General features: G+C 34.3%; 1 protein-coding gene across 1 annotated transcript in view; it reads right to left on the reverse strand.

Moving 5' to 3' along the window:
• Positions 1–27,028, reverse strand: part of LRP1B (LDL receptor related protein 1B) — a gene marked incomplete at both ends in the record, with an annotated part of 755,097 nt that overhangs the window by 206,515 nt on the left and 521,554 nt on the right. The window contains 5 exons of the mRNA XM_082312062.1: positions 6,610–6,759; positions 12,208–12,302; positions 12,598–12,772; positions 16,295–16,522; positions 17,750–17,881. Coding sequence (XP_082168188.1) covers positions 6,610–6,759; positions 12,208–12,302; positions 12,598–12,772; positions 16,295–16,522; positions 17,750–17,881 — 780 coding nt within the window. The remainder of the gene's footprint in view (positions 1–6,609; positions 6,760–12,207; positions 12,303–12,597; positions 12,773–16,294; positions 16,523–17,749; positions 17,882–27,028) is intronic.

Below are 27,028 nucleotides of genomic sequence, written 5' to 3' on the forward strand. Positions count from 1 at the left end.
ATTTAATTGAAAGTATAACTCTCAAAATCTTACTGAACTAGTATTTATTCTTCTTTTACATGAAGGCTTTATATGGTGCACGACAAGTTTTAGAAAGAGATATGGATACAGTATGGGGAGTTAAATGAGAAAGATAACTTCAAAATTTAAGTAAGATGGAGCTCATGCAAATCATGACATTTCAGATATATTAACAAAAAAAAACCAAACCAAAACAAAACAAAAAAAAACCCCACACCACCAAACAACCCACAAACCAAAACCAACCTCAAACATAAAAAAACCAAAACCAAACCAAACCCCAAAAATACAACCCACAAATTCTGAAGTACAGACATCTTGAGGTCAAACCTCTTATGGCTACCTGCCAAAAAACACAAACTGGTCCCAGCTGGCTAGTTATGCCCTAAGACCCAAAGAATAGAGGTTTTAATTGTTCAGAAACTGCTGGGTAGCCGATATAGACCACAACACAGTCTCATACAAAAAAAACCCCAACATGTAACACAGCTGTGATTTCTAGTAGTAGGATGAATTAATCTATTTCTGTATTCATTTTAAAATATACTAGATGATTTTACAAAACCACTTGACTTTGGCATAAATACAACTTGCTTTCACAAACTAGGGAAGAAATAATGCTATTTGAAACCTTCAAATATCAAACTGAAGTTAAATTATTTATTTGCTTGATTATGCTAACAAGAGTGTTGTTCGATCACTAATTACAATCTCGTTGCTGAAACTGGGTTATGATATACATTAAAATTGTTGTATTTATCCATTCTGTTGGGTAATTAGCATTAAGCACAGCAACATGTTGGGAAACAGCACTTTCAAATGCCAAAAATTGCTACACTAGCATTGTGGACAGTCCTTTGGAGATTTCAAGCAGTACTCTGAATGCAAATTTTGATGGGCCATTAGTTTTCATTAATGGTGGTTTGAGTATTTATGGAAGACAACTATGTACTGTACTTAGAACTGGGCAAATTGCCTAGATATATTTCATATATTAATGCTAATGTAATGAATGGTGTTATGGCAATTAGAAGACTGACGACTTGGAAAATTAAGGTGTATGCATTTGAAGTTTCCTGATCTAAGGAGCACCTTTCACGTCACAATTACATCCAGCAAAGTCACAGCTCCCACCATTTGACTTACTAGAAATGCATTCTGGTGTTATTTTTGAAACTGTGTTTAGGATAAAACAAAAATCAAATAACCAATATATCATTTAACCAAATGATGAAAGTAAATGGCACCATGAATATATTCTGGTAATATGAACCCATGTTTTCTGTCTACAATGAAATACAGTAATTGTTACCGTCTATTTTGATTGTCTGATAATACACCTTGATGGCTGTATTATATACAGCTTTTGTTCAAAAGACATTGTTCTAATATCAGCACTCCCATTGAAAAGCTATTCTCTGTCCTATTATGTTGTATTGCTGATTGAATTTTTTTACATGAATTTCAACAGAAATAGCACTTTTACGTAGAATCATTCACTACATGAAGTTACTCTATTTTGTGCTAGTAAACAACAACCAGAAGGCGGCTACTACCTAGCATCACGGAATGTTTCCTTTGAGGTTTCTAGCACAAGTATTTAAAAAAAAAAAACAAAACACCAATGCACGACAAATTATATCCTCATTATACAATCTACGTCATATTGCTATTTTGTAGTGAAATGAGCTGGATTTTGTGATTTTGTGTGAACTGTATTTCTGTGAGGATCTGATACAAAATCCAATCAAATACCTCCACCAAAACTGCTGACAGAAGCATTCAATATCCTTTTCTTCTCAGCGACAAACTTAAAGTAACTAATCAATACTGTTCTAGCAATGCTCAGTTTGTGATTCAGAGCCATATATCATTCAAGAAAGAATACACCAGTTTGGAAATACATCAGATATTGCTGCAAGTTCCTTTGTAATTCAAATCTTGTAATATAATGACTCTGTTCACCAATCCAGAAATACATATAGGTCTCACCACAAAGGTAAATTTCCAAACAGTTGCAGTTACAGTTAAGGAACCATTTTCATTAAGTAACTTAGAAGGCAGGAAACGAGACTTCATGCAGAATGCCAAATACATCTAGATAATTTGATCATACTCAGACACTGGCTATCAGGAAAACTGCTAAAATCAGATAGTCACTATGATATATTAAACTCCAACCTTAACACAAGTATTGGAAGCATTTTCTTAATGTTGTAAAGAGTATCGCTGTACCATCTAAGAAAATCAGAGATTCTCTCACACGGAATATCCTGAGTTTCCAAAACAGTGGATATATTTGTTACCAACTTGTAAATGGTGTCAGTAGTAAGTGTTGAAAATTATGCAGGCCATAGGGTGCTGTGAATTAGATAAGCTTCTAAAAGACCAGAATAAACTTCAGAGGTTTTTGAATAAAATAAAATTAACAGTTATCATAGTAGCAGAAGAAAATTATAATTGACCAAATGCAAGACAATAAACAGTGAGAGGTACTAAACAAAGCATTCACATGCACTTTTGAATGGTAAATTAACTAAAAATGGCTGATGTTGCATGCACTGACATTTCATACAGTGAATGTGTATTTGAAGAAAAAGTGGGAAGAGTAGAAAAGCAAATGTGACTTCATCATGGATTTATAGCAACATCTTTGTAATACAGAATGGCAACAGCAAAAATATTTTTTTTGTATGCTTAAGGGCATGAAAAACAGTAATTTTATATATAATCAAATGCTTTACTTTCAAATGGAATATAATTTTCATCCCATCTATATTATGCTCAAAAAGATGTAGCAAAAGCCGGCACGAAAAGACTAGGAACTTTGGAGCTCAGCATATGGAAAAAGAAAGATGACTGACACTACTGAGTAGAAAACCAATAAATGAAAGAACCAAAATACAGAAAGATGTGAATCATATAACTTGTTTCCATTTCCCTCAAGGATAAACCTGACAGTCACTTTGGCACCAACTTGTTGGCTAACATTATTTTTTCATGTCTCATTACCAGAAGGTAATGATATGCTCCTGCTAAAGGATATAATAGTAGGAAAATGTTAAACAGAGCCTGGAAAGGACTAAACAACAGTAAACGTCTGAAACAGGTGTGGTAACTTCCAATGGCTAAACTGCAACACTAAAACAGAGGGATTGAAAGCAATGAAGTACAAGGAGTGAGGACATGGAGGAGTAGTACTAAAGGGGAGTGGCATTCGTCATTGCCTGGTGAAGCTCTGAACTACTCCATAAGCTGTATTAAAAAGCAAAACAAAACTTTACTGACTTAGCTAGCATTATTTATTGAGGTCATATCACAGTACATAACCATGGAGTGCCTAAGTGCTTCTCATTTCTTTTACCATTTTGAAATTAACAGAATCAAAGACCAAGATAACACAGAGATATCAGAACAGCACAGAGACTACCAAAGCAAGAAAGAAGTCAGTCTTGGGTCAAGCCTGTCAGTCATTAGTTTTTATAGTTCTGAAAAATCTTCTGGAACATAAACTATAAGATATAGCAAAAAACACTGGAAACTGTCAGAAGATCTGTTAGCTTTCTGTGTAAAAGGCTTTCCAGACAAAGAATGGAAGACACTAGCTCTTCATGCAGACTACGGGATTATTCTCGGGTGTCTCTGGGAGCTCATGCTTTCTGACAAGGAGACTCTGATGGCTGGGAAAGGTGCTAGTAAGGAGGTGCTTCACAAACAGGAAAAAAAAAAAAAAATTCAGAAGCAAGAAGGACTGAGGTGCGAGATCACTGGTACAGTAAATTTATTAGAAATTCAGCAATTTTTCTGACAATCCTTTCTCCCCCAGTGCACCCACCCTTGGCAGGGGGGAGGGCGGCACAGGAACCAGGGCTATCTCAGATCACATTGCCCTGTCCCCTCAATCCACTGAGGTTCCCTCCACCATTTCCTTGTTTTAGCTCTTCAGACCAATAAAGGTTCTGATGATCAACAACAACTGACCAGTGTATAACCTGGTGAGACTGCTGTCCAAGGGGAGTCTCAAAATACCGAACTCTACCTCCTCTTTCTGCCCCAGTGGAAACATAACCCAAAAATAAGACATGATCATATACTTAAAGGAACAAAAAATACAAGCTGTCCAACTTGACTGCTTTTACCTGGGGAGACACTAAATGCAAAAAACAGAAAAATGCAAAAGACAGCAGAAGCCTACAGGACTCTGTAGCACTGAGTGGAACCTAAATAGCACAAAGCAGTTAAGAGTTTGGCACAGATATCATATCTGTTTTCTTTTCAGTCACTGATGAATTCAAATGGTAAACAAAGTTAGTTTAGCATATACAGAGAGAAGAAACATTCCAGCTCATGCTGGTTTTTATGTGTTTACTGTGGCTCTAGGTAAAAGCAGTCAAGAAAATTGATGAAATGGACCAAAAATGATGCAATAAACATTGTAATTACTGTGATTCACCTGCTAAAACTTTGTATTAAACTTGTGGGCAAACAGATCCACAGGGTTGCTAAATTTTCACACACTATCATGTTAAATCTTACATTAGAACAAATTATTCATTCTTCTTTATTTATATATTCTTATCTATGACCATTTACCAATTACAGATCTCTTACCTTGCTTTGTATCATATTGGATTTTCTGTTCTGATGCATTTTACATGCATGAAAGCCTGACTATAAGAAGCTGATGTAAAGCCAGCAGCACTTAGGAAAATAAATGGCATTTATGTTGCTACAGTATGTTTCACAATATAAAAACAAACAGGAGAAATGAATACAGAAACTTTTCATGTTTTTCAATCAGCACCTACAGTATTGTTTATAAAACTCTGTTTGCATTTTTCTCCAACAGATTTATATACGGAATCATACTGCAATGTCATATTGCAGTTTATCACACCTATGGCTCCAAAACAAAGACAAAACTCAGAAGCAAAACAAACAGAAAAAGCCAAACACATTGTAAGTTTTGTTTACCAATTTTGAGTAGGAAGAATTGTCATCACCCATAAGAACAAAGCATCCCAAACTAGGAATATTAGATATATAAATATATACGTTTAAAGACTACCCAGCAGAAATTCCTGCATCTCCACACCTGCAAAAATTCAACTACTGTCATGCAAACAAGCACGAAACACTCTTCTTTAAATGGCAGCTATAAATTCTTTGTTCAGTATCCCAGATGGATCATCACTGTTGTAGCTTCTGTGACTCACAGATGAAGAACTGACACCACAGACATCTCAGTGACAGTATGAACAAATGCTCTTTACAACTTCTCATCTTAAAGACTTCCAATAGCTCCCTAAAGTAAAGGTCATGTCTTCATTCTATTTCTAGTCACAATCAAATCAACAAAAGACAGTTTGTCTATATTAACAGTCATGACTCCTTCTGACACAAAACTTGCTTTTGTTTATGAATGCATATATAAAAGCATCCTCTCTCCACCAGATTTTGACAGCATTTAGAGTTCAATACTGGCCAAATATGTCTATAATAAAACTATTTTAGCAGTTACTACTTTAAAATATGACTTAATTTACACTATGTGCATAAAGCCTTTGGAGTTCATTTAGCATAACTTTCACAAGCACACCATCTATATGTACATTACATAATTAATCAATCAAGTAAAATACTTCATAAAAAGACTGTGGCAGTTCGTGAGTCAACTATCCCAACAGAAGTCTACTTATCAACTGGACTTTTTTTTGGAACATCCAAGACAAATATAAATAATCTTTAACTGAACCAGAACAGAGGTCAAGAAAGCATTTGGAGGAAATATGGAAAGCTCTAAAGTTATCTCTAGAATAATGTAAATACCAGTTCTGAGTCAGACTGGAATTTCTTAAGACATTGTATCCTAGCTCCAGCAAGGGCCAAGAGCTGAAGATGCATATGAGAAACAGTAAATTCGAAGCAGTATTCTCATAATATTCAGCAATCTGCAACTTAAAAGACTTCTTGAATTTTTTAGGAATTTTTCATTATGTTACCATTCTTTTGATTTTGGGGGGAAGATAATTTAGATGTTTTTGAAAATACTAAACATTTCTAAGTGCAAAGTATAACAAACAGAACAACTTTTTTTTTTTTTTTTCCCCAACCAATTCAATACACAGAATATTAGCAGACATCTGAAAATCCAAATCAGCAATCAGCAATTCATAACACAAAGAAGTCTTCACAAAGTGCAAGCCAATCCAACAAACTAGGGCTATTCTGAACTAAGATAGTAGAAAGAAGTGAGCAGCAGAAGAAACAAGTCATAAATAATTCTCTGTAATAAAGAGCATAACACACCTCCTTCCAACATGCTTCCAAGTAACTATAGTAAATATAAGCCATGGCTGTTACCTTCATCCTGTGTATATATACACAAGACTATATTTAGGAACATGTAATACAGACTGTAAACTGTCTGTTCAATGAAATATAAAAAAAATTTTCTCAAACAATCTCACTAGTGAATGTACTGTATGTGTTATTTACATAAAAACAATAGCCTCTCCAAGCTTGTGATATTTCATTATTAATTAGCTTCCAACGATTTAAAAACTAAGTTATTACCACTGGACTTACCCATAATGGTTAATGCTGTGGGTTTTGTTAAGTCTTCTTTCATTGATTCTATTATTTCAAGATTACCACCATCCAAGTTGCATCTATTTATGGTTCCATTTCCTGAACTGATCCAGTAAAGTTTGTTCTCCCCATAATCTATCGATAAACCTGTAATTAATGTATACAACTTTAACCGAGGCTTGAATAGATAATAAACATTTAGTGTTAAGCTGTTTTCTTAATAAAAGTGTATTTAAGAAATATATATATACACACATACAATTATGTTATCCATCTAGTCATCCACTCAAACTTTTAAAAAAACAACTGAGAAAACCAAACAAACTTGGCCATTTATAGTGAAAAAATCCATGCTTTTAAAAAGATTTCTGCCTTTTATTTCTCCCAACATCTACAGAAATCAATCAGTGACTGACTGATGAAAGAGCATTATCTGGCAATGAACAATTACTTGAATGAACTGAGGTCCTAAGTGAGGTCATTAACTACTAGTAAATGCGAACCAGAAGCCATCATTTATATTCTAAAATTATGAACACAAAGAGTCAGAAAACAAGCTACTTTTTGTGATTCAGAACCACAAAAAGTCTGTTCTTTCCCTACATGCACAGCCCTCTTCTTAGAATGCTGAAATGCCAAAACCTAATACTAATTCTCAATAAATTTATAGTGTTAATTTTAATTTCACTTCATAGTGAACTGACCTCATGATCAGTTCTCTGGAGTTAGAAGCAAGAGAACGGTATTTCAGACTTCTACAGTCCTTTAAAAATCTTCGAGTAATTCTAGCAGGAGATTTTCCACAGTGAAATACACTTGGCACGGTGACAATACATGCCATAATAATTTGCTTTTGTACTGGACTTTTCCTAGAACTCATGTTACGTATCCAGGAGCAAGTTGCCAAAAAATACTGTATTTCACTCCATAGGTCAACCTCTAGATATTGTACAGTACTCTTCTTCCATCCTGTAAACTGCTTCTCTGTGGAAAGCCAGATCTATTTTCAAAATCCTGATGGGAGAAAGCAGTGCCATGTGCTGCAGTACTTACAGCTGGCATCACGCCACTACTTCTTTACACACATTTGACATGGTAGGCCAAAAGAGGTCTGCTTTCTAAGCTTTGAAAAACAGCCTTCCAGTTCCTTTACAGTTACTGATATTTTTTCCCCTCTCTGCAAGCGTATCACCCGGAAGAAAACAGTACACGCTCAAGAGAGGATAAGGATACTGAGTAGTGCCTTCAGGAGAGATTGGTCTTGCAGCATCTCTCTGCCCATACATGTTCTCATGCTTGCACAACAAGCATTGCTCAAAGTGAAAAGATAGTGCCACAGACCTTGGAGACAAGCAGCGCTTGCAGTACTTAGGCTTAGCACAGGAGACTTTCCTGGGAATATGGATGAACCTTGCAATGGGTTACAAAGGTAATATGCACCTATAAAGGTTTCCTTCCTCTGAGATGGATAGCATTTGCTATTCTCTGTAACTTCTGACTGCTACCAGTCGGCTGCTCACTAATTTCACCTGGACAGATCTATTTATGGGGTTGCTGCGAATGCAATCTACACAGTAATTACAATGTTATCTTGTCAGGTTTTCTACTTCTTCAGATATTAAACTGGCATTTCTACACATGGGTATTCCAATTACACAGCAACAACTGGCAGAAATAACATTCCTATCTCCTTCTTCTACCCAAGTCTACCACATTTTTCATCCCAAAGTATTTTTCTGTTGTGTTATTCCACCTATTACCAACCTTTGTGAAAACATATTACTTATAATGTAGGCAGAGCATGTTTATTTAGATGTTTTCAGGAATTGTCCTGTTTTTACTAATGAAAATAGGTGACTTACTAGCCGTAAGTGTCACAGATACTCATGATGCATTCTAGAGCGGGTGACTGGCTTACACCTTATGTCCCAGCTGCCAAAGTCAACCTGAACATGTGGATTGTAAAATATTGGTCTCAGAGAATTCTGTTGTGTTTTAAAAAAAATATTACCATGACTTAGGCCATCACTGTTTTCACATGCATTTTCCAATTTCCTTACTCAAATTTGCAGAAATATGCTACTACTTAAAAAGTATATCACAAAGGTTATTCCAGCAATTCATACACAGAGGTTCCAAATCTTAAAGCCATATATAGAATGAGATCTTAGCTTCCACTACCAGAAAACCAAGTTTAATATTTTAATTTGGTGCATCCCTGAAGATCAAGGAAATGGCTCTTGATACCATTTTTTTGTATAATTATTGTTTAAACTATGTGTGTTCTGAGAACATTAAAGATGGTATTCATTCTTTCCATCTAAATCAATTAAATGTTGGACACTGCTATTACAGCTAAGATGAATTATAGGAACAGTATTTGGAATTTTTGTCCACATTTCCCACTTAAGTGATTTAAGAAAGGTTTTTTTAACTGTTTATGGCTGATTACATTTCAGGTGAAAAAACAGTGCTTAAAATTAGTTAATCATTAGGTTTGTTTCTCTACTAAATGCACCTGCATACTTAAGAAATAACTTTTTTTAAACAAACAAAATAAATTTAAGACGGAAAATTCTAGAGCCAGTCTCAAGAAGATTTTTGGTTCACATCTGCAACAATTTTGTTTGTAGTCTATGCTATATATTCAAAAGAAAGACCAAATTAGCAACGAATATTAAAGTAGAGACTCAGCCAAGAAAATGAAACAAGAACAGGTAAAACAGCAAATAGGGCTGTACTATAATCATGAGCAAAATGGAAACTCTAAGTTTGTTCAGAAGAAAGGACTGAACTCTATTTAAAAAAAAAAAAAAAAACCACCAAAAAACAAAAACCCAAAAAAACCCCCACACACAAAAAAATACAAAAACAATACCCCCGCCCCCAACCTATAATTATGGAGTCCTTTGAATGTAGCTGAGAGGGTGATCCAGTATGTTTTTAAAGGTTATTTATCCAAGTTATTTCAAAACTTACTAAGAATACAATACCCTACAATTTAATAATAGCCATTTTCTTAAAAACAATCCAATGGATGTATAGTTTGTATCTTGAGAGTTTTATAACAAACAACTGCTTAACTGAAAATAAGTTCAAGGCACCAATGATCAAGTGATCTGCCTCACAAAGTATAAAATTAAGCACTAATTCTGAATCCCTAAGAATGCAGCTTAATGGAACTCCAGCGACTTATTCCTTTTTCAACTGACCTATGTGTGTCAGTATGCAAGCCTTTTAGAACTGCAGAATGGACTAGCAAGCCATATCTAGTATGTGCTAGCTAAGATGAAAATAAGAGACACAATCAGTCGTCCTAAGATTATCAGTTTCCAAAATCTCCAAACTACATACTCTTGGTGTTAATACAAACTATTTTAATTGAAATTGTCTGCTTCTTTTGATAGAACTCAGATTGAGAAAAAAATCCATCAGCATACTTCAGGTACAGATTGAAAAACTTTCCCTCATTCTTCATATTCTGAAATTATGTCTCAAGAAAACTAAAAACCCCATCAATTATCAGGACATCCAACTCTAATAAGCCATATATTTGTCTTTTTCAGTAATCCACCTGTGAACTCACTCATTAGATCATTCACCTCACTCCCCAAATACTCAAAATGAGCACTGCATGAACTAGAGTTTCACTTATGGAGAAAGACAGTTTCTCAGTTAGAAATCAAATATTAAATTAAGCTTTTACGACTGCTACTCTCTGGCTCTTCAGCAGTGTTTTCTTGTTCTTAGCATGGAAATGTCTTATGCTAGTGGTGAGAATAATTAAAACTATCAAAACAGGCATTTCGCATATATTTGAATTTAGAGTTTGATATTAGAAATTTAACACTTGTTTTACCTGTAGTTTATCTGATCATTTTTCCTCAGACATGCAACAGAATCTGTTTTCCTGTCCATCCTAACTGACAATAAAACTGTGCCAAGATGTCTACCAGTTAAAAAGTTTTTCAGCAATAGATAGGTGCAAGCTTTAATTTCCCTTTACGTACATATAAATATATCTACGCTCTTTACATACTACGTATTTTACACTTGACATAATTTACAATTTAGCATGCTTTCAGACTGCCAAGAAGTGAAAAACAATTAAATCTCTCTATGGTCTCCTTATTATGCAATAGGTCTCATTATTATGCAATAAGAACCTTCAATCTGGAATCTCAAAGGTGTTAAAAAATAATCCAATACTACAGAAAGAAAACAAATTGTTTCACTTGCAGGTCTGTGGTGAACTAAAAAACTTATGTCGCAATCATCATTCCTACAAGGCTTACAGGAATGTTTAACTTCATGAATAGTCCATCTGATACCAGTGAGACTATACATGTCCTTGAAGAAAAACATCACAAAACCCACATGGATTTGCACATGCAGCCTTTGACAGTACTGATATACTTACAGCAGAGAAGGGGAAAAGAAAGAAGAAAAAAAAAAAAAGACTATTTACCATTCTACTATGTATTTGGTTCAGTGGCTTTACTGCTACTCAGAACAAACACAATGACAGAAACCATAAGAATTGCAATTTAGGATCTTGTGACCTATGATCACAGGATATTCAGTGCAAAATGTTGCACGCAGCCTTACTTTTTAATATTGTTGTAATATTATTAAATGTGTTTATGCTTCACCTTAAAATTAGTGGGTTTACCACTCTTTTTTCTCCAGATAAATAGATAACTGTCTCTTCAAGTGGACAGATAGCAAAACAAATCAACAATAAAACAGTTACCAAATAATTTCTACAAAATTCTTTCAATTTAGGGTCTAAAATGCATGTCGTGTTGCTCTAATGTCAGATTTATTGAATTATTTAACTAAGTCATTTTTGCTTCTGCTTGCTTAATGCATTCAGTTATGAAAACCCATAAATGCTTTAAAATGTAATCACCTTATTGATGGGCCATTAATAAGGCAACAACAATTGATGTAACCACTTTAACTCTCTAAAAAATGAAATTACAAAAAGAAAGGGACCTGAACCAAAAATAAATAAATAGTACATATAGGGAGAGCTCCCCCCCCCCCCCCGAAAGCGCCATAATTTATCAACTATATTAATTCTCAAACACTAAAACTGAGGTTAAGTCATTATATGAAATGTATGCTTCAACTGTTGCTCTTTTCAGTATGTGAAAAGTTAAGAGCCAAATTATCTTTTGATCATGCAGCTGGGATTCTGGTGAGGAAGGTTCTACATTTCCAGTCAAAGTATCCTCTGACATATATCCATAAGTTATTAAAACCCCACTCTCTACATTTTTTTACCCATGATCTAAAGACTGAGAGATACAGACGGGTTCTCCTTCACCTTCATCCCACACAACTACTGTAATCCTAGAAGTTAATAATACTATACTTAACCCACTACAGTAGATTTAAATTAGAATGGGCCAAAAAATCTTAAGTAGTGAAACATGAAAGTACATCAGTGTTTTTCATGTCTTTATACCTGTTCTTATCACTGTTATGTAGTATATGAAAAACACCACGGTACACTTAAATAGCATTTTAAGATAATGTCCATAATAAAGAACCATCAAATAAAAAAGAAACAGGAAAAATGGTATTTACCGACAGGATCTTTTTGATTCTGAAAGAGTATTTTGCTGTTGCTGCCATCCATGTTTGCCATGTTAATTGTGTTACCATCTGTCCAGTAGAGCTTACTGAAGAAGAAAATGAACATATTTATAATGTTGCATTGTGTACACAGTATTTTTAACGCACAAGTAGTGAAAACATTCGTAAGTGTAGAAGCAGGCAAAATATATAACTCATAATTACATGATTTAATCAACAGGAAGCAGTACTCAGTTAAAAAATTCTCAGCAAAATCTTTCAAACGCATGCATTTACTTTAAGTTTGAAAGAAAACAGAATGAGCAAACTCAAAATCTGAACAAAGAAGAAATCTGATGAGCTTTACTGTAGTTTATTTATTAAAACTACAGATAATCTTACCCTTTTACTGGGTGAACTGCAAGACACTGGGGTTTATCAATTCCATGGATGATTGAGGTTTTCAAGGAACCATCTAAATGTGCCACATTAATTTGTGTTTCATCAAATTCTGAGCTAATCCAATACAAATTACGCGATATCCAATCCACTGCAAGACCTCTGATACTCTGAATATCTGCAAAAAGTGAAAGCAGTTGTTCTTTTGATTTTCTTTCTGGATTATTCTCAGTCCAAAAAAAACCTAAACCCACAAAAGAAACCCAAAACAATTTCTTCTACATTTTGTTAACAATATTGTGCAATATTCTATTCAGATGTATTTATAAACTACTTGCCAAGAGTTAATAATCATTATTTTTCTTCTTCGACCTGATATACTTGGAATAAGAACATGGAAATTGCACTGAAAATTTGAGAAAACCTCCATAAATACTTCTTTAAAAATTAGCATAAAACCTGTTGTGCAAAAATAATAATCAGGCAGACACTGAATTTTTGCAGTGTATTTTTCTACTTAAGAAAACATTTATTACTCAGTGCACTATTAAAAAGTGTTTTTTGTTTGTTTGGATTTTTTTTTTTTTTTTTAAGTGATGATGACGTAGAATGAGTTAGCCTCCACTAGGAAGTTCAACAATCATATTTAATAAACATAAGGATTACTCATGACATAAGAGGAAGGTTCATATTTCTTTAGTTGTGAGTTATATTTTACATATAGAACATTAAGTGGCTTTCTAAAACAAAACTATGCTGAAGTTTAAAAGCCTACTTCCTTCTTTAGCACCAGGAAGGCTCAGTAGAGAATATCTGAATTAAAACTACTGGTCTATAGCATAGTTCTACAGCACACAAGCAGGTAAGTAGCTACATCACTGAAGAAGTTTTTTGGTTTTATTTCTGAAGACTTTAAAGGCTCCAACTTACTCCCCTGCTTTCCTGGAAATGGCTAAACATCTGTCAGCCAATGGGAAGTAGAGAAGGAATTCTTTATTTTGCTTTGCTTCTGCACGCAGCTTTTGCTTTACCGATTAAACTGTCTTTACCTCAACCCATGAGTTTTCTCACTTTTACCCTTCGGATTCTCTTCCCCATCCCACTGTGCGAGGCTTAGCTGCCTTCTGGAGTTAACCCACACCATCAGTATTACTTGAGGTAGCAAAACATAAGTAAGATATGATTAATTTGGTAGCTTCACAAGTGTCTTTCTATGTGATGGTCTTCCTTAGCAAGATATTGATTAAAAATATGTTAATATATATTAATATCTGCCTTAAATGCTGCTCAAGATCTAGATACCAACATGCCACTCTGCCTTGGCATAGCAATCATTCGTATCGGCCAGCATCTTTGCAGACGAGGAAACAGGCCAAGGGTGATTTAATGATTTTGTTATAGTTCATAGTTTGTACACCACCTCTTTGTCAACTTAATGTGGTTACTTCCACTGACAGAATTATTGTCACTGACAAACTAACATGGATGTGGCTCTGGACTGGCTTGCATATACATAAGGCCAAATGGTGTCTGGGCATTAGGAAGTTCACCAACTTTAAAGAATGCAACAAAGGACACCGAATACATAGCCTTGACCCATTTTAAACTGATCCCCTGCCTTCTTTTTGTTTGTTTGTTTGTTTGTTTGTTTGTTTTGTTTTGTTTTTTGTTTTTGTTTTTTTTGCTTTTGTTTTTGTTTTAATTTTTTGGCTGGAAGAACTAGAAAACAAGCATTTTGTACTCTTAAAAAGATTAAAGTATGACTTTGGCATCTTTGTGACATTGGAGTAAGACTTCATCCAACGAGAATCCTACTAGTATGCTTACAAAGCTTCTTATGTTCTTATAAGAAGTATAAAAATATAACTGTAAGCAAATGAGATCATTTACACATAATAAGTAGTCTTTATCATGTCTTGATGTACCAGAACATCATCATTTTGCAAATTTTATATATAATAAGATACATCTGGCACAAAAAAAAAAAAACCCAAAACTCCACCACAGAAGCTATCATAATAAAAAGAATATGAAAGAATGCTGATAAACAGAAACACACACACACACATAGTATGTTTCTTTAAGTTTCATTAAGTTTCTTGATAAGTTTTGTGATTTTTCACTATATATTTTATGTAGTAAACAATGTTTTTATTCTACTACCATTTAAAACAACAACAACAACAACAACAACAACAACTCCTCCTCCTTCTCTTTTGGGTACCTCAATTCATGATGTAAAGAAGAGCTTTAAGAGGCACTCTAAAGCTTGTTCTCATTACTGGTACTGAAAAACCTCTCCAATTGTTAATAAATTTGTCTCTGAGATATCAGAGGAAAAATAAAGATACCCCCACATAATATGTTCACCAATCTACACAGTTAAGTGGGGATATTGCCTTATTTGTCCAATTATTTCCCAAAATATGCTACTATGGAACAAGTTTCTTCTCAAGCAACACCAGGGGCAGAGCTTTAATTAATTTTCTGAAGTCCTCAAATAAGAAGTATTTTCTTTTTTTTTTTTAATTTGTTCTCAAAATCAAAAAAGGTCTGATCTTACAGAAGTGAGTTATTTCTTTTTTCCTCTTCCCCTTCAAACATACATCTAACAGTTGAGGAACCAGAGTTTGCAAAATTTGCCTCCAGATAGTCCCTGTCAGACATTTTTCCTATTTTCAAGCAGGTAGGTGTATTACAAAATAGCAGAACACCATGTGCCGCCAGGAGAGGAACTGACAGTGGCTGGAAACAAACACACACACACCACTAGCAAGGACAACAAATGGTATCGCTTTAATACCGGAGCCACTGACATAGGTAGCAACCAGGTATAGATTTTACAATCCATTAAGTTTCTCTATTCAAAGTACAGAGCAAAAGTGTCAGAACAATGAAGGTGTTAACTGCAGAAAAAACTGCCAGTCATGATTTTCCATTTGCAATATTTTAGTTTCCTTTTATTGCTGGAAGTAACCTACCTATAATGAAAAAGCTCAGTAAAAAGGAAAACCTGAAATGTAGTATTTTAAGTAACTGAGTCAGCAACAACAGAACAAACGTATACAGGATTCAAAGATACAAAATCAAAAGACTCCACTTCCTCACAGCATTCAAGCACTGCAAACAGCCTGATGGCAATCAGTCTGAACATGACACATGTCGCAAGAAGACAACATGTAAATACATAACACCAGTATCACCAAAATTATAAAGCTACCATATCGTGTATTTCACCAATGGTGCCAAAGCCAAAAGATCTACGCGGACTGGAAAGAAAAAATAACTCTGATGGAGCTAGTTTCTTTGCTAGGTCAACACAGACAGCCGAAGGCCATAGAAATCCACATGAAATTCTTCAATGCAAAGCTATGTCAGGATGCTGTTATTTTTCTGCTTTTCACCTTTATTCTTTCTACCTTCCCCAGAAGACATGATTTCCATTTTTTACTACATATTTCAATATTGTATAAAAGCAGTGTCACAATTACATCCCATTTTATTGAAATAAACATGAATTATGAATCAATAAAATGAACTAGAATCCTAAACAAAATTGTGCTTTCTTATTGTTTAGATCAATTATCCAATACTAGTGAAAGGTATACCTAACAAGAACTTGCACACTCATACTTTAGCATACTTATAACACACATTTACCTATAATGAATTATTTTTACTTCAATGTTATGCTATTTACCTCTTGAAATAATGGTTTCTAAGCCAGTGCCATTAATGAAGGCACGCTTGATGGTCTGTGTTTTCACATCAGTCCAGTATAAGCGCTCCTCAACAGCATCAAAATCTATGACCGTCACATCATCAATGTCAGGAACAGTGAAGGCTGTGATGAAGTTGAAGTATGGGTTTTCTATGTCCACCCCTCTTATTTCTGAACGCCTTGCATAAAGAAGAAATTTCTTCCTTTCTGTTAGAAAAAAGGAAAACATCACTCCTCATCCTCTTCACAACATAGGTAACAGAAGTCAAAGTCATTCGAGACCACTTTACAAATGTGTAAATAAAGTTTATATGAAATGATATAACATCTCCAGAAAACCTGCAGCCTTGAGAAATAAAGTACATTACAGAACATATAAATCACAGGAAAAATATATTAATTCTGGACACTGGATAAGAAGTTACTATGCCACTAAATCATTATGGTGTTGTGCAAGTCTGAGGAAAAAAAAGTTAAATGATATTTAAAAAAAATTTACCCCACTTATCCCAATAATAAAAAAAAAAAAAAAATACAAATACTGTTTCACTTGTACTTCATAACAGACATTAACATTTGGTATCTCAGGGGAACAGAGTATTGCTGTAACAGGGAAGTTTTGCAACCACCACCACTTAGGAGGAATTCCACAATGTATGTGTAAGCAGTGAAAGGCAAACAGGTGGAAGAAAAAGAACACATTGATTGTTCTAATTTAGACATCCACTAATGAAAAAGGTGATACATTAAAGGCAAAACAGAACTCTTTTTTTATCTCAAAGTCTAAATTATTGGAGCAAATGTCTGTAAATGAACAGTAAAGGTAACTTTTTCCCCTGCAATATCCTTGATACGACAATTTTTTATTTTTTTTTATTTCCTAAATGTTATTAATCAACACTGAAAAGAGTAACGTAGTACAAGGTTTTACAGACAACAGACACAATTATTTGACATTCTGAGGGTTTTTATAACTTAAAAGTGTTTATTGTAATATTTTATAAAACTCCTCTGCAAGGCTGGATGTCTAATATTTGCTCTTCATTTTATTTTCTTAATCCTTGAAAATGAAACTAAGGCAACTTTAGAAGAACAGGTAGAAATTTAAACTGTTAAGTACCTTTTTTGTTATTCAGCTTGACTCATCATTTTCTGATGACGCACTTCACAGTATAAATCTTTGTGTTTTGCAGAGATAAGTTTTACCAACATATCATACACACAAGCAACAGAAAAAATGGCTGTGGCAATAAATATCAAAGCTCCACACACCTCATATTTTAGAATGTTATCAATTCCCCAAAAGTAGATGTACCTTTAAAATATATCATTATAATGCACTGTAGAGATTGTTTTTACAATTATGTATTTTAATTTGTACAGCTCAAAATTCTAAAATCAACGTAACTGTCAGGCTTTGGGAGGAAAACTTACCATAACACGTTTTCTTGTCTAAAGACAGTTTCATCAGATGTGGACAGGCACATGCAGCACTTCTGTTGTGATTGATCAGACACATGTGAGAACATGGACCTCTGCCCTCATTAGCAGCACACGGGTTGGAAGCTAAAATTGAATAATGAAATACACAAAATATAAAAACACCTTTTGGAACTAAGGTTTGTCAAACTAGCATAAGCTACACTGGTGAGAAAGCAGTGAAAATTCTGTTTGAAGACAAACCTGGCCTCATTGATTCACTGAGCTTGTACTCTTATCACTTTTTTCAGGCTAATATTCAACTCTTGTCCAAGCATATATTTTTTATATTTTTTTTGTTAGTACAGCCACAAAATTTATCATTGTAACTTCATAAAATTTTCCCAGTGAGATATTAATTTTGCAGTCTATTTATAACATTAAAATGTAAAGAATGGTACGCTCCTAACCAGGACACACGGCATAAAAAGATGTTAATATGATGAGGACCTGAAGAACAAATTTCATTTTGTGAAGAGTCAAAGCCTAGATTATGCGATGAATTTTGGCAAATTCAATGTTTCTTCTCAATTTGATCTACCTACTAGAATATTAGTTTGAAATCTAACATGCAAAGATAATTTGGAAAAAAACATGCCAAAGTATTTCTACTTTTCTCAAAGAAAAACCTCTTCTAAGTGTAGCTTTTTTCCAGTGGCTTCCTATAGTTTACTGATGTGCTAAAATTGCTTTAAAGAGCAGAAAGAAAGCTGACCGGAGAAGAATTCTTAGTCTTACAAAACCTAGAAACTACTCTTCTTAACTTCATTCATTATTATACACACACAGTTCCTGGGCACTCCTGAAGAGACATTCCAAGCATAAACAGAAAGCAATGTTGAATTTTCCATTTACCAAAAAACCTTAGAAAATTAACAGTGATGAAAAGGGAAGCAGGAATGACTGACTCATAAAGACAAACCTATAATTAACAAAATCAATTAGTTTATAATATATTCCTCCAACACTGTGCTAGCCTGCAATATAAGTAATTAGATAACTAGAGAACTCTGATGTATGAATTTCTTCATGAAATAAATTTAGCTCAAACTCAAGCACTAAAATTTGAAGACAAACTCAAGGTTTGCTTCATTGAACCATTTCTTTTTCATCAATGCATGCTTGCTTAAATTTATCCACCAACTCTTGAATCCTTTAACTACTTACTTGTCTGACCAGTATTACAGGAAGAATGAAACTTTCAAAACTTTGGATAAACAGGTTAATGAAATTCTATCCAGCATCTTCCAACATGCAATCAAAAAATCACAGGCTTTTACAGTTTTCTGTAAAGTCATCCCATTTGCCCCTGCCAAACACTGGCAGCACTGGAAGCCACTCAGCACTATCCCAGCCTTTGCAGTTTCTCCTGCTATTCCAAGGTTTCTTAAAGAAGCATCCCATACCCTCTCTGTCAGCTCTTCTAAACCTTTGACAAAAAGTCAGCTGGGCCAATAAACTTAAAAATATTTATTCTTGGTTAATGGATTAATATCTTCTTTGACTGCTAATGGACTGTAAATACCTTGTTACCCTTATTTGATGACTATATTTGTTTCTGACTTTCCCCAAAATTACACTAGAGAAGTGTTCATTTAACATCATCACTTTTCTTGTATCTGTAGTAACAATGTGAAAAAATCCGGATTGATCTCTTAAGTTCACAGCTTCATGTGGAAGATAAAAAATGTGAAGCTGAGGAAAAGAGACTGAAGTTAAGATGGTTCCAGGAGCCCTTCAGGATAAGAAACAATTATTAATGGACTATTAATATTAGTAAATATAAGTCATGTATCCCTATGAACTACACATCAAAAATGAAACACAATTTTAGGGTTTTGACAATATTGTGAAGTAGATCATAGAATCATTTAGGTTGTAAGGGATCTCAGGAGATCATCTAGTGATTCAGCTTCCTGCGCTTTTTGGCATTCTTAACACTGTTGCTGCAAGACTTAAAATTTAGTCATACGTTTTGTAAAACAGCACTTCCTTTAATTTATTTCCCAATATGAAGCAGTAATTTGAGTGGAACCTCCACCTCTTTATACGCATACAACCCTCTGTGGCAAGGATCTACTTAGGGCCTAAGAAAAACAATCCCCATCTTGTCTTTCTGTGCAAGTAGCGCATTGTGCTCTTCTCTACCGAAGTTGCTATTTGAGTATGGAATTCAAATAGAAGAACATACAGAAGAAAAAATCAAAGGCATGCTGGTTGTGGTTAAAGTATGCTACGAGCATCAACAAAGAAGAGGCAGTACAATTTGTGTATTGTCTGTCCACATCACAATTCCCTTCATATATCATGGAATACAAAATTAGTGGAAAAAGTGTTATAAAGCAGATGTACTTGTTTCCACATGCATGCACAATTGGAGGAGTAAACTACCATACTCTAAAAATTACTTATACCAGTACATACGTATATGTTCCTTTCATATTCATGCTGCTTTCAGTGAATAACGGCTAAGCCCATTCTTTACTTTCTAATAAAAACTAATTCTCTTGAAGGCAAATAGGTATGCTATTGCTTTGACTCTCAAAAATGTGGGTCTTTTATTTCCTTGTGCTAGTTCTGATACTTCCTTCTATTTCTATTGTGAATAACCACATAACCATTCCTTATTCACCTTCACCATGCCATTTACAATTTCACAGACTGCCATCATACAGAAGCCTGTCTATAAGCTGTATTTCAAGACACATCAGCTTACCTGTCCTCATACAAAAACCTTTCCCATGCTCTTGATCAGCCTGTCAGGCTTTCTCGGTCTCTTTTATATGATCTGTATACAGTATTCAAGATATGGGAGTGATATTATACAGCATCACAATTCACTATGTGTGTTTCTTTATTCCTTTCCTAATTTCCACCAATCTATTTTCCTTTTGATCACAGCAACCCACAGAACTGGCATTTTCACCAACTGGCCAGCCTTCTGCATTATTTAATTGATTTCCACTGCTGATTGCTTGTCAATCTGTTTCTCTTGCAGTACTGCGCACAGATATACATATATCTCTCTTTGACATCATATTTCTTCTTGACTGCTCTCTAAAACATTATTTAAACAAAATGTTTATTTTTCTTGACCAGTAACCCTTAAAAAAACCCTTCCGACATTCTATCACCACTTGACAAATGTCAGTTACTCTGACAACCTCTGAATATGCATTCACTACGGACCAACTTACCCTCCATATTAACTTCATATTGAACCTGTCCCTTCTTGGCATCAGATTTTAACTAGGCAAAATTTTAATCTTATACTTTAATGGTGTGCGACATGATTAAATTCTGACTACACCTTCAAATATATGCACTAGAGTTACATCAAAAGGATATTTTTAAATTGCTGACAATCTATTCCCACTCATATATAAAACCAGTTATAGATCTAATCCTCTGCGTACTGTCAATACTTTCTGTAGTATTGCTTTTCATAGGGCCAAAGAACTTTCCGTTGTAGTCGGTCAAGTTAAAATCTTCATATTACCTGATTATATCTGATTATTTTAGCATTAGTCTTTGGAATTTGCAACTTAGGACTGATCAGAGAATGCATTAGTTCTAAAATACATATTTACTTCCTATATTCACTATTTCTACTTCAGTTTTTAATCATTCACTTGAAGAATTAGCCAGTATATCATCTAACAAAAATTTACATATTCACCATGGAACAAAATAAACAAGAATATTACTAGGTCAAAGTTAGCACAATTCTTCATGACACTCTGTTGTATATGGTATGATAGCTTTATGGTAATTCTGAAATTCTTGTTAATGAATCTTTTGTTTCCCACCCCCTCCAGTGTACAGTATGAGATGAAAGGGTACTGCAAAAAAGTAACAGAGAAAAATGTAATTAATGATATAAGTCCAAAACTAAGAAGGGACTGCCTGGAATGACTAAACTTAAAAAAGCATACTGACATACTAGGCAGATAAGAAACACAGATGTAAAAGAATAACAAATGTTGTACAGCTAGGGTATTACCATGTGAAAAGCCAAAGCCAATAATACTTTTAGGAGCGGGTGCTATGCTTTATAGAAAACTTAAAAAAAAAAATCAGAAATTTACTAAGCAGTAACAAAGGATTAAATTAAATCCAAGTGTGAAAATCTACAGAAGAGTCACATGACAGAGTGACTGAGAAATAAAATGTCTGATAAAATTCAATACATATATACTAATATACAAGGAAAAAAACAATCTCAAGTTACATACAGGAGGATGAGCACTGAAATAGCATCCATACCTAAGAGATCCTGTTCTGAAGCAACAGATTATATTTATACTGATGAAATGGCTGTCCAATACCCCTCTTATTACAAAAGCTGGGACATGCTAAACAGAATTATCAAGTATTAGGGTCAAAACAAGCAAGACGATGTCCTCTCTCACACAGTGCATAGCTACGCACCAGAGCCATCTGACCCAAAAGTTGTGGACATCAAGAGTTTGTGTAAGTTCAAAAGTCAACTAGAAAAGTTCATGCAAGAAGAATCAGTCAAAGGCTTTAAAGCCTTTGAAGCACAAAGATACCTTTTTAGGTTCAAACATCATTGAGTTACAGGTTACTGGAAGCTGACAGGCTATATGGGAGGGGCATGGCTGTTATCTTCCCCCAGGTCCATACTTTCGTGTAGGCACGGATCAGCCATTGTCAAAGACAGGATGCTGAGTTAAGACGAAGGTAGGAAAGACTGCTTTTATAATTCCTAAAACAAAACCAGAACTTTCACAAGGCACAAAGGAATCCAATTTAAAGTTCAGAAAGATTGCATATATTTTGCACGATACATATACCAATCTTGCTGCTGGCTTTAAAGTAAAAAGAATGTACACAAGAAGGTTGTGATAAAATCTCAAACTAATAAAATTTTTTAAATCCTCCCAAAATAAAATAGCCAAAACTTTGCTCATGTGCATCTTAAGCTGCATTTCTGTAAAAAGTTATTTATTTTAAACAGCTGGAAATCCAGGCCTCAACAGAATATCGTAACAAAAGTGCCATGAAGTTAAATGTTTTTCATGTTTTAATTACAAAAGAGCCCAGTGGTACCAATATACTTTATATTCAGCAGTTATTATACTGCTTATCCTGATTTTTAGTCTATAAAAATTCAATCTGCAAAAAGAAAAATAATGCCATGGCCATTTTTTTTTTTTTTTTTTTTTTTTAAATTCAAAGTAATACCCTTAAGAAATACAAAAAACTGGGGAATGTGTGAGGAATTCACCGCTTTCTAACTGTTTTCAAGCTGTGATCCTTCCAATGCACTATATTTACTCCCCTCATCACTAAGCTCAGTAGTACACCTCATGGTACAAGTACAACATCTTGTGCCTAAAATAGAAGACCTCATTCTTTGCAGCAAGTGGTTTTTTTAAAATAAAATGGTAGTTGAGAAAATACTCTTCCTAGAAAACCTGTTTGCTATGTTAATAGCATTCCTGACACGCAGCTTTGATTCTGTGAAGATGAGTAGGTCTCAAACTCATATTCCTGAGATGTGACATCATTCTGCATTAGATCATGAAGCCTTCCACAATCTCCTGTGGTTTACTAACAGATGAACCTATCACCCATACAAATATCTAGCTATAACGTCACTACCTTAAATTAGCATCTGTCTAGGTTAACTGAAATAATGTTGCTTTAGGCTACAGGAATTTATTTAGCTCTGCTCTACTTTATTTCAATCAATATAAGTTGCATGAGATATTTTAAAAGCTAATAACCTTTTGCCTACATAGGTGACCCAGATGTATACCTATGGAGCTGAGACTACAAAATGTTTGTCCTTGAGTGCTATATTTATGCTGACATTTTGCAGTGTAAATCTACTGTTAATTTTATCTTGGGATTCTAAAGTGTATGTTACCTTCTTTCATTTATTGCAAAATTGCTACAAATTCAAAAGAAAAATTAAGAAGTAATCGCATAGTATCACCATTTTTCTCTAGCTCCAATAAAGCTAGGTACTGGAGATTTGTAGAAAGAAATTGCTTCCATTGAAAGAGAATAATTTAGAGCAAAGCCAGAAGGCCAATCATAAATCGAAATCTGGTGTTTCTACATCACAAAATAAAAGCTGCAATTATACAACTTGATATTTGAACGTCTTGATTCTGGCAAATAACTGCTGAAAACTCTTCTACAGCTTATACTTTGCCTTGAGGCCAAGGTACCTGCGACTATGGAATACTGACTGATGTCTCCCTAGGCTATAGTCTCTCTTTAAAGACGTTGCCTGGCCCCAGTCTAAACAGAAAATAGTTGTTTTTTTTCCTGACAGCAAGAAATGGCTAATGGGAACTCTAGTGCTACTGTGAAAACACCAAATAAAGAACACAGTTCCTCAAATCCCAAAGTTTGGGAAGTGGCTAATTATAAAAAATAGCAAAACCCATTACTCAAAAGGGCTGTGCACAGGTGCATATTTACTCCTCCTATATTTTAAGATCCTGGACATAGATACTTTTTGGACAGACAGCTTTGTTAGAACAGTACCCTAGCCTAAAGAGTATATTCTCATAAGAGGCTTATTTCAAAAAGTAATAAAGCCCAAGCAACTTGACATTCACTGAAAAACACTAACATTCTTCTTTAATAGAAGATCATTATTAATTTTAAACAAAACCATCAGAAAAATGTATCCTGACAGCATATGTCACATATTGCAAGGTAGATTAGGAGTTGTTCACTGTGAGTCTTTATCAGTTGTCATCATGCTTAGACTCACGAACTAACAGTGACTTGTATTCATTGCTCTCCTTTTTTCAGTGTATGCTGTTAGAGAGCATTCTTCAAATCTTTTGACAACTAGTGTGCAGGGAGAATTTCACTTGCTGGTACTCATTTACATTAGAGCTATATCCATAGTCTTCTATGTATAACTAATGCAGAACTGGGTTCTAAGACATGTACAAAGCCATACAAAATTGTCAGTATTTAATGTTTTCAAATAAAGATTGCTCAGAACCTACTAACATAAAAGTCTGAATAGCTTACTGAACACTACAAACCCTGGGTGAGAAGAAAAACAAAATATCATTTCTCAATTTTTAAAAAAACAAGTATACGTGCTACAAATTTTAAAGTACTTTCTATTACCATCAACTTTTTGGCAAAAGAGTTGAAATTTATCCAGAGATCATGGAACATTCTATAACCAATTGGTGGTCATCCTCCAGCAGTATTTTTTACTTTCCTATATTTACATACAAATTAAGTCATTGTATTTTGTTATATCTCACAATAAAAACATATATTCAATTCTTTTTTCAGCATCGGTATTTTCCATGGCACATCCCAAGAGCTTCTATACCTAGATACAGCCCAGATGTGTCCTATAACAACAGAACTTAATTTACTAATAGATAATCCACCTGATGGTATCTCAAGCATGTCAGAATATAATGTTGAACTCAAACCTATAAAAATAAGGGGAAAAGTGTACATATACATTTGCACATCTGAAGTACATATATGTACAAATGTGTATGTTTAAGTATACATTCACATATTAACTATGCATTATTATAGATGTGATATCTATAAAACATGCATTATTCACACCCTAGATAATCTGTATCCTTAAGCCCATTTACGATAAATAACCTACAGAAATTCAAAGACATGTCATGGAGAATTAAAGACGGTGAAGTTACTAGGGAAGAATGAACAGCTTATGGGAGATAGGATACCACCGCGGAAGAATAGTTGCTGGAGTAAACTTAATCATATGTATAATCAATAAGAGGGCAACTCACCTCATTCATTAATCATGACTTGTCCTGTTCTGGATGATCTGTTTTGTTGTTTACAAATAACCCATAATTTATTGATATAAAAATATAAAAAAGCCTACAGACTTAATTCTTCCCTCCAATGGCTGATACAATAAAAGATTTGCTACATGTGTATAGGAAAGCTACACTGAAGAGTTGGACTGTCTTGAGAAAGCTGACATTTCAGCTGTGGGTAAAAGGTTCTGAGCTCTGTTCTCTTTGTGATCAATACTCTAACGTATCTCTTTCCAAAAATGAGTTTTGCAATTGTCAGCAATATCATAATAATGTCTTCCTGCCCTATATTTGGTTTTGTTACTTTAAATTTATTTTAAACATCAACGTAGCTATAGTGGTACCAAAATATGTCACTTTAATTAGTTCTTCATTTCACATGGGGATCCACTGAGAGGACTGATCTCCGAGTATCCTTCCAACAAAACAACTGAAGAAATTTAATCAGGACCATTTTCTTCTGCTCAGCTAACCACCTCATCCACGTTATTTCACATTGAATAAAGTCAAGCATCTGATTCCTAAGTCCAAAGACTCCTAGTAAATTACTATGTAACAACACTTTCCAACTATTTCCATTAACATTTATGATTCCCAAGTCAGGTATACACGGACTTCGAAGAGCTCAACATTTGAAAAGTCAGAGAAGGAGGAACTATAAAGCCCAATAAAAATTCTCTTTTTTGTGAGTGTAGAAGTGGAGATAACTGTTAAGAAGAAGAAAATTGCCAGTTGTCAGCAATGTACTAAGTATCTTGGATTCACCTATCCTCAACTCGACAGCAGTTGGAGAAGAAAGGAAGTACGAGGGAAGGCAGGAAGACGTGTTTGGACCAGTAGTAGATAGTGCTACCAACAGGTAGGTATCAGGATGAAATGACAGCAAATGTTCCAAGTCTCCCTACAATTAATTTGGATTTAATTATTGCTTATGTTATTAGCAGTATGTTTAGGTACAGTCTATATATTGCCATAACTGAAGCCAGAAAATTTAGAGTGGAAAATAATTTTACACCAGTTCAATAAAATCTCTGTATTTGTAATCCTCAGAGAAGTAATAGTTAGTTTACTCTAGAAAAATACTAGATGTGCAACTAAGGGGCTACTCTCTGATTTCTTTCTTGGTCCTCATGAACCTTCACACGTACCACCACTGAAGTCAATAACTTACATTTCTTGACTAAATGTTTACCATCTAAATGAGAGATTCACGATTCAGTGATAAAATCATTTGAAGCTTCAGCTGAAAGTCTAGGAAAATCATTAGCCTTTTTAGCTATGTGACAGACATTGTAAATCTGTCTCAAAGAGTTAAGTTTTAGCAGGTTCCTGCATTTTTCATTAGGAATTAAATAGAATCTGTCATTAAACTAGATAGATACAATCTGGTCAGTTTTAATTTTCAAGATTAATA

Source organism: Platalea leucorodia (genome assembly GCF_965183815.1).
Source record: "Platalea leucorodia genome assembly, chromosome: 5".
Taxonomy (NCBI): domain Eukaryota; kingdom Metazoa; phylum Chordata; class Aves; order Pelecaniformes; family Threskiornithidae; genus Platalea; species Platalea leucorodia.